General features: G+C 39.9%; 1 protein-coding gene across 3 annotated transcripts in view; it reads left to right on the top strand.

Moving 5' to 3' along the window:
* Nucleotides 1-4547: 4547 nt before the first annotated feature.
* Nucleotides 4548-9683, top strand: part of LOC138024514 (mitochondrial substrate carrier family protein S-like) — an 8981-nt gene continuing 3845 nt past the window's right edge. The window contains exons 1-7 of one of the 3 annotated variants that reach the window (XM_068871741.1): nt 4548-4821; nt 5685-5838; nt 7133-7201; nt 7403-7462; nt 7781-7853; nt 8486-8533; nt 9044-9183. In XM_068871741.1, coding sequence (XP_068727842.1) covers nt 4764-4821; nt 5685-5838; nt 7133-7201; nt 7403-7462; nt 7781-7853; nt 8486-8533; nt 9044-9183 — 602 coding nt within the window. In that variant the 5' untranslated portion in view covers nt 4548-4763. The remainder of the gene's footprint in view (nt 4822-5684; nt 5839-7132; nt 7202-7402; nt 7463-7780; nt 7854-8485; nt 8534-9043; nt 9184-9683) is intronic. The other 2 variants (XM_068871729.1, XM_068871737.1) reach the window with 2 other exon arrangements.

The following is a 9683-nucleotide window of genomic DNA, read 5'->3' as shown; positions in this document are numbered from 1 at the left end:
ATGCTGTTAAAAAAAAAAAAAGTTGTCCCCGCTGGGTTAATGGAACGTAGCCTCCTTCGTGACTCTTTTCTCTCGGCTCGTCACGATCTTTCCTCCCTGAAGGAGCATCTATACAGCACTGATTGATTCCTATGTGACTTCTATGTAATCTCCAGGCCCGGGTTGTTCGAAGCATGGTTAGCGCTAACCAGCGTTAAATACCATGGAAACCGTTTGGATTTGATACTTCAAATAAGCAACGGTTCGCGCTAACCAGGCTTCGAGCAACCGGTCCCACGATGTTATTTACTTACAAATGGGAGGTGGGGCTCGTTTCGGAAGACGTGTGTTGCTGATGTGTGACAAGCCAAAAGAAGGGCTGCTAAGGAGGCTTCGGAAAACAAAGACGACCAGGAAAATACCATACAAAAATAACGAATCACATCTTTTGCAATATTTAAATTGTTGATAAACTATCTGCACGCAATTTTCTTTACCTACAGTACATGCAATTACCATCACCTGTAACGCAATTAACTTCATTAGCATGAAATTAGGTGAACCTTTACTAATTTCAACAGACGCCTGGAAGCGTTAACGTGGGATGTGTTGATCGTTGAATGGGTACCCACAGTACTAGCCTCCTATGCAGACCGTCTTTTGGCTCATCACGGCAATCTTTCCTCGTGACGAGCCAAACGAGACTAACTCAGAACAGCATTGTCAACGGTGTTGGTCTGAGTTGTTGTGTAGACAAATAATGAAGAAAGGCATATTAAAGCAGGCATACAAAGCATTGAGGAATTCGAGTGCCAGTTGTAAATTTTACTCTTATTCTGGTCAGTTAACACTCGTCAGTGGGGGAGGGGGGGGGGGTCTTTTCTGGTCAGTTAACACTCATCAGTGGGGGGGGGGGGGCTTTAAGGAGAGAAGGGTTGACAAAAGCTTTCTCTGTATTTATAAATACGGGTAGTGGCACATAGAAGATAAATTTCGGAATTCGATCTCAGGACCAACTTACCGATAACTTTGACTAGTTCTGTAGGTAGCCAAACATGCAGTGGTTTGAAGTACACGCGACTGGAAGGCAGTATCTCTTGCGCAAGAATAACTTTCTAGAATCGTTCGCTTTTTCGTTTCCGATTTGGCAGTCGTACAACCGACTCTTATCGCTTGCAGCACGCCAAATGTCCAGGTGGAATTTTCCTCCTGTCGGGTTATCCAATCAGAGAAAAGCGATGTCAAGCGTACGTCAATCAAACTAGATACTGATCTATCAGAGCGCAAGATGAAACCAACAGTCTGCTCGTCGTCTCGCATCCGAGTTTTAATTTCTCAATCAAAGAATTTCGAGAGGGCGACTTTGGAGCAACAGGGGCACCCAACGAGAATATTGTTCAAAACCACTTCAACATAGCATTGTTAAACGTATTTTAGTATTCAGTAAACGGTAGATATAGGCATATTTTTATCCCCTAAAAATTTTTCATCTGTTCGGACTTCCTAGCTGAAAGTCTAGTGATCCGAAAATTTTAGGGATCAAAACTTACCTTTTCGAAAATTTCAGCCAGAAAAAAGGCTCCCGAAACTTCTAGGTGACCCTTTTAGGGTAAAAATCCTTTTAAAATGGGCAATTTTACCATTTTTCAGATGTTCGAAAATCCTAGGAGAGGCAGGCAAGCGAGACATTTTACGACAAATGTTCCGAAAATTCTAGATCTCAAATCGTCTTCCGAACAGATATTTTCCGAAAATTGACGTTGGGTGCCCCTGGAGCAAGTCTAGCGCAAGAATGGAATCTTTATTTAAAAGGTTTTCTCCGAAAAATGATCATGCATTGATGTGCGTTATTCTAATCTTTAATCTAATCTTTATTCACTCAATTAGAATTATTACAAGAAAAATTGTTATATACATTTAAAAATTTACGATAGGATACAAGGAATAGTAATTAAGTATTTGGAGCCTGGGGTTAAAGGAACCGTGAGCTTTTCAAGTTAGGCCTTAATACTCTTTTAAGTTCGTTTAATTAAAAAAAAGAGAGATAACTTGAAGGGGAGAAGAATTATAGCATAATTGAGTTAGTTCATAATAAATTTCTATTCAGGTTATTTTCGAGTATTGTTCTGACAGCAAATTAGCGTTTGATTCCTTTGGAAAAGGAAATGTAGTGAAGTCTTTCACGTGACGTGGAATATCGAGCCAGAGATCTATTGCCTGAAACGAGAACATCTGTTTGCCCGTGTTGGTTCGAGGACGCGGCTTGCAGAGGTTTTGCTCAGAGGCATATCTTGTATAGCATGTATGCCGGCTGCTGTCTTATTGAAACAGATTATCAAACACGTTTGGCATGCAGAAGCCCTTTATTGCCACAACTTGATGGGTAAATTTAAGAGTGTGGAAACGGTAAACAGTATTTATATTACTGTTAGACTGTCTCGAAGATTTAGGTAAGGGACAGCGCTTTCTGTGAAGGGTCCAGATGTAATTGCAAAAAACATTAATCATAGGACTGTATTTTGCTTGGATTGTAATTATTTAGGTGCGTTTATAAGCACTGCCCCATGATAAATAGGGATATACAAGGCTATAATAGATTTGTTTGAGTTGTGAAATAGAAACTGAGGTAATGCCTTATCTTGAAACAATGCCAGTATTGCAATACCTCCAAAACTAGTTATATGACTATTGGTTCTCGGCAAAATTTGACAAAAGCTAAATTGATGAATTTAAAGATGGATGATTGGCCAATTGAACATAAACCTTGTACTAAGTTATTGGGAGTTCATATTGATGAAATGCTAACCTGGGATGATCAGATCAAACATATTTCATCTAAAGTCTCGAATGGCTTGCGAATGTTGTATTTAGCTAGAAAATTAACTGACAATCAAGAGACTCTTAAGACAATTTACTATTCACTTGTACAACCTTATTTTGATTATTGTGATGTTGTATGGAGTGACTGCTCCAAAACACGTGCTGACAAATTACAAAAGTTACAAAATAGAGCAGCACGGATTATTACTAGGGCTGATTACTCGATTCGATCATCAGCAGTACTAAATTCTCTAGAGTGGTCTAACTTAGAAGAAAGAGAGAAAAGGCACTTGTTAATTACGATGTTTAAAGTATTCAATAACAATTGTCCAACGTATCTCCAGGAGTATTTTCATAGAACCTCAGAAGTTCAGAATTATTTAAGGGGTTCGAACTATGAGTTCCAATTACCGCTACCTAAAACGAATTTTCTAAAACGTTCTTCCTGTTATCGAGGCGCAAATGCTTGGAACCAACTGTCGAATCAAATACGTGAGATAAGGGATCTTGCAAGCGTTAAACGTGCGATATTATAGGACACATTTTACCTCGCTAGGGCACATTTTTATATAGTATTACATAGTAGATTATGTTTGTTACTAACTATTACTATTGTTTAAATTTCTTTGGACATTAAGTGATATTTAGCGCTAAGTTATACCTAGTTCATTAGTCGTTTCAACATTTATATCTTGTAATTCTTGTAATTTTTTAGCATTTACACTTTGTAATTATTACACGGCATGTCTGAAAACCAGCTTGCTGAGCCATTTACCGTGTTTAAATAAAGTTGATTGATTGATTGATTGATTGATTGATTGAGATACGCGAGCAAATATGAGAGATATGATATTTCCAACTTAATGGGTTATCGATCACAACACTCAGATATTTAGTATGATCTTTTTGTTATAGTAGGTGGCGCGAGGCATCTATGTTAAGTAAATTTATTTGTGTATTCCCAGATGGTTTCCTTGATGATTTGATAATCATATAATTGGTTTTGGTATAATTTATAGAAAGTTTGTTAACATCGCACCATTCCTTGACTTTTGCCACTTTAGAGTTTATTGATATTTCGAGAGTGTTCAAATCACGAGTTGAGGCAAACAGATTTGTGTCATCAGGAATAAGGACTCTGAGCAGTTAGGTAGATCATTAATATAAAGCAAGAAAAGCAAAGGCCCTAATGTACTGCCTTATGGAATTCCGCAAGTCATTGCTTGTCTTGGAGACTCTGTATCACCTATTGCTTCGTACTGCTGTCTGTTTTGAAGGGAACTTTTAAACCACTTTAAGGGAATTCCTTTAATACCATGTGATTGTAATTTCATTAACAATATTTGGTGATTCCAGAACAAGAATTTTGGCTGATCAGCTATCCACTCTTCAAAGTACAGGAATAAAGTCGAATGAGCGGTCACCCATCCAAGTATTAACCACAGCCAATGGGACTTAACTTCAGTGAGAAGCACAAGCACATGGCTAATTACCATATGAGACCACGATAACAACGAAACTTGAGCAAATTTTAGACATGGTCTGCCTATGGGGAACCAATGGCGAGTAATCTTTGGAACAGCTGCTACACTACTGCGAAGGGTGAGGTAGCAGCTGATCCAAATATTAGTCACCATTGGTTCGCAACCCTGACCCCCACACTACTGTTGCCTATGGCATTCCACGTAGTTTACCTCCACTTTTAAAAGCACCTTCATGTAGGCGCAATTACTGATTATTTATATGCAATCACTTTCCTCGGAAGCGACCAGCAACAAAAGTGGGCGAGGCACTGAAGAAATCATAGCAATGTATCATAATTGAATTCTGCCGTTAACAAAACGAAGCCTTGATATTCATTGGTACCTTGATTCACGCAACCTGCCTGAAAAGTCGGGCATTGACTGGTTCGTGTGTGTGTACATAACAGTGTTTACGACGCTCAAACAAGAATCCGTTGTGCCATGACTCACAACGAAAGAAGAATTAACTGGATTCAAGAAGGGCTCATAGGTCTTGGAGGTAAAGTTGTTCTAAAAAAGATGACTTCTTAAGATTCTGAGCAAAACCTCTTCTCTTATGGCTTAATCTGTCAAATGCTGGTCCTTCGCTTCGAACCTTTAAGAATTCTTTATCTTTTCCTTTCACCGCTACTGTTCCTTCCTCTCAGTACAAACTTCATTTCAGGTATCAAATTGTTCGACAGGACGGTGGACTAAACTAGAGTTTAAAATGAGAAATAAAAGGCCGTACTGTCAAAATAAGAAACAGCCAGTTTTTCATGTGGTGGCAAAACAATCCACGTCTTAACTGCAATTGCCAAGCTTTTTGTCTCCTAAATACACTGACGCGATAGAGCCAGTGAAAGACAAGACACTCCATTGAAGGTCTCAAAAGCCTCACTTGATTGTCAAGTTATATGGACTTCCTATAAGTTATCATTATTGACTATTACTTAAGGCTTAATGCATAAGAACAGGAAAGCACCTTAAGTGTTGTGGCGAATCCTGCTTTTGGGGGGCGGTGACGGGGGTGTGGGCAGGGACTGGGGATGAGGGAAAGTTAAAGTGCCCCTACCCCCCAAAAATTTTTTCCCTAAAATGAATCTTTGCACCTGTTTGAAATGCATTTTTTCCTTTTTCTAACAAATCCTGCCATTTTATAGGCTTCAAATAGACCCACTCCCCTTCTGACTCGGTCGTGAACAAAAAGATGCTTGGTTTTTCGCAAGTTTTGAAGCCCATAAAAAGGCAGTATTTGTTAGAAAAAGAAAAAATGGCTGCAATGCGTTTCGAACAGGTGCAAAGATTCATTTTAGCGAAATAAATCTTTTGGGGTTAGGGGTACTTTAAAAGTGCACTAGTTAATTTAAATCATCATTTCAGTTGGGGTACTTTATGGCACAACAAGTGTTGCTGTTGGTCACCCCTTTGATACCATCAAAACCAAGATGCAGGCCCAGCAAGGATTTGAACATGAAGGAATGATCAGATCATTTGCAAGGACAGTAAAAACACAAGGCATTAGAGGCCTTTACAAGTAAGTATTTTTTAAACTTAATTTGTATATACCTGCTTAATGATCCTGATGTAATGTCAATCAACAATGATACACATTCAAAACACATTGTCCACCCCTTGATTTCCCAGCATGTTTTGCCACAGTATGGCTTAGGACTTGTGTCATGCAACTTGTCACACCAAACATTTCATGTGGAGGTACAGCCATCTAACATTTTTAGTTCATTGGTAACAGCCTCAATAACAGCCTCAATAACAGCCTTGGTGTACAATTGGAATTTGGAATTTGGAATCTGGAATTTGGGGAGCAGGGTTGGTGCAGTGGTGAGAGCACTCACCTCCCACCATTGTGGCCCTGGTTTGAATTCCAGTTCCAGTGTCATATGTGGGTTGAGTTTGTTGTTGGTTCTTTCCTTGCTCCGAGAGGTTTTTCTCCGGGCACTCCAGTTTTCCCCTCTCCTCAAAAACCAACACTGCCAAATTCCAATTCGCTCCGGAATGCACGGACACATGTTGATCGATCTCCTGAGCTTTCTTAAGTTGTTCTGTGGGAAAAAAAACTTCAAATTCCAAACAGCCTCAGTAACAGCCTTGGTGTGCAAGGAGCTTGTAAAGGTAAAAGGTAAAGTCTCTGTTACGAGCCTGAAGGCCCATTAAGGCCGGTGCTTATCTCCGGTTTCCGTAGCATGAAGCGACTAGGAGTATTTATGCTCCCCCCTGGATGGGATACTAGTACATCACAGGGTTACCCCCAGCATTACGCCGGTACTCATTTATACACCTAGGTGGAGAGAAGCACCGTGAGAGTAAAGTGTCTTGCCCAAGAACACAACATAATGTCCCCGGCCAGGCCCCGAACCCGGACAACTCGATCCGGAGTCAAGCACACTAACCATGAGGCCACCGCGCCTCCCACACAGGTAGGTAAAAGCGGTGGATACATGCGTCATAGTTTCAAGGCTCAAATAAGGAGCATTGGGTTTGGGTGCCTGGGAACAATGGTTGTAGTCAGGGAAAAAATTATAGTTATTACCAACCTAAATGTATTTATAACAAAAGCCATTTGACTTTATTGTCAGTGACTTGGGGGAATATCTTATTGTTACCTTCAACCACATGTGATGGCCAAGGAAGGTTTCAGAATAATGATTTACAAAGCCAACAGATTGATTGAACTTGAATGCTGTTTTAATCTATACTGAATTGTTAGGAATTTGATATATTTGTAAGAGTCTACACAGTATATGAATACTGGTGGTGTGTAACAATTACGTCTGATAATGATCATTTGCATATTATTTTATACGTCATAGGGGCTGCATTCCTCCACTTTGGGGATCTGGAATCTACAGGTCAACTCAGTTTGCTGTATTTGAAGCCCTGTGAGTAGTTTTAGCAAGTCTGACCTCCCCTTGCAATATCAACATTGATTGTTAATTGCTTTTAGAAAATTCCTCTCATGTTCATTAATGATTATATCTTTTTGATTGCATGCACATTTTGCAAACAGTTGTGGGTAACTGACCTAGCTCACTTTTCATTATTGATTTTATGAAATGCAAGTCATCCTTGTATGTTTTTAGATATACGTATTTCAACGGATTTGGGAGACGGGAAATTCCTTTGACAGGTGGATTGCAAGTGTAAGTACAAATTATGTAATTCTGGTCAAGAATGCTTTCTTTCTTATAATTAATTCTGAATTTTAGTCGACCCAATTCACTGCTGTGTTGAAATTTGCTGACCATTACTCAATCCTTATTTAACCCATTGACTCCTGAACCACCCCATCCTACCCCCCATTGTTGAGTAAAATCGACTGGCATTGAACGGAGTAAAATCTATTCTGTCTCACTCCCAGGGGTCAATGGGTTAATAGCTAAAATACTGGGTTATTTGGCCTAGTATCAATCACGTTAGGCTAAGCAGACAATAATAATATTCCTCTTTCCATTTTACAGCCGAGTGTTAATAGGTGGAGCAGCAGCTTCAACAGCAAGAGCCATTATTGAAACTCCTTTAGAGCTTGCTAAGGTATAGCCAGGTATACACCGGCACTAAATAAATTTAACTAAATTTACCAAAATGTTTCTTTTATCTCTGTAGTTGGTAAACAAATAAGTTTGAAATCACTTGTAGTCTTAGGCTTGTGCAGTAGAATACGGTTTGGCAAATTTATTTTGTGTTCGAAATGGCTGCAAGAAGCAGATCTGTGGTGTACTCCTAGCAATGATTAAAGCAGTAAAATATTGTGAGAGATGTAGAGAGCCACTCTAATTAATTTGGTTTGAGCCTTTGTGCAACATTTGTGTTTTTTTTCATGATTACTCTTAGACTAAGGCTGCGGCTACACGAGTGATTTTTTGCTTGCGCTGGTGATGCGATTTTTTTAAATTTTGTCACGTCACAAGCGTGCAATGAAAATCGCAAGTGTAGCCACCCTTGAACTGGAGATGCGAAAGTCGTCGAAAAAAAATCGCGAGGAAATGAATGAGTTGAATTTCTCGTGATTTTTTTCCTGATTTTTTCAGCTGTCGCATCGCCAGTTCAAGGGTGGCTACACTTGTGATTTTCATCACCGGTGCGAGCGAAAAATCGCTTGTGTAGCCGCGGCTTAATGGGTATGTTACATTTGGCAGTTTTTCATATCAATATTGACTCTTTAGATCAGAAGACAGACGGGTCAGAGTTGGGAATTTAAAGGGCTTTACAGGGTAGGTCTGAATAAAACATCAATGTGACTTGCCTGGTTACTGAAGTGCCAAAGTAATAGAGGGCCAAAGAGATTGGTGCCCCCTCCTGCACACATGCCACTTAATAGTAACATCTCTGATCTCTTACTTTGGTTGCTGCTATACAGGATGACTTCCCTGCCATGCATCTTGTTGTGATGTTCATGTGAAGTCTTTTCATTGCACCGACTACCGTTTCTTATCCTACCAAGAAATTACATTATTAAATGAACACATTGGCCACTTTGGGCATTCCCACATCGCACAAAGATTTCTTTGCATTTCACAGCCCATGCTGTAAATTATAGGACTGGTGAGATCCAAAATGCTACTCAAGAAATAAGTCAAATAATAATAGTCTCTGAGATGAGGTTTGAGACAATATTTCAGTGTAAAGTTGTTTGAATTTATCTGGTGACCACTGTATTTGACCAGGCATGCATTAGGGACTGTAATACTGACTCAAAGGGAACTCTTATTTACTTCTGGCAGGGTTTTGGAGTGACGTGGTGTCGTACCATGGGCCTTATGTGTACATATTTTATACTATTGGATTCTGGAAGAAGGAAGTTTCCTGAACTTTTTAGGAGACCCATCTTAGGTCCATTTCTTGCCTCTGGGATAGCAGCGACGTATCCTTTTGTATAGCACTTGCTGATGCTATTTTCCACACAATCTCGACCCCAGAGCTCTTCTCTTGACCGAGGGAGAGAAGAGCTCTGGGGAACCCTGAAACAAAGTGTCTTCTCATTGGTTTTCGTGAAGAACAATCAAAAGCGTCTCTAATTGGTGCATTTATGTTAGCGCGAGGAGTGAGCAGGCGCCGTAAGGCTCAAATAGCCAATTTTGGGCTGTAAGAACCCTACGGCGCATGTTCTCCTACGCAGAGTTTCCCAGAGCCTTGGGTCGACCCGAGGCTCTGGTGACGAGAATGTTTTCCACAGAGTTTCCCATTATTCAAGCGCTCAAATGCAGGAAAACGATTTGCAGTCACAAAAATGTATTTCTACAACGTTTTGGAAAATTTCCCTCTGTTAAAGTAATGAGTATTGGCTTGGTGCAGGATTATATTGGTCTTGTCTTTCCATTGACTATTTTCCCATTCCCATAATGCAATATGTTTTGGGGGTTC

The sequence above is a fragment of the Montipora capricornis genome, chromosome 2 (assembly GCF_036669925.1).
Source record: "Montipora capricornis isolate CH-2021 chromosome 2, ASM3666992v2, whole genome shotgun sequence".
NCBI classification, from domain to species: domain Eukaryota; kingdom Metazoa; phylum Cnidaria; class Anthozoa; order Scleractinia; family Acroporidae; genus Montipora; species Montipora capricornis.
Note: the sequence above shows the minus strand (reverse complement) of the source record. Positions and strands in the feature narration are given on the sequence as shown.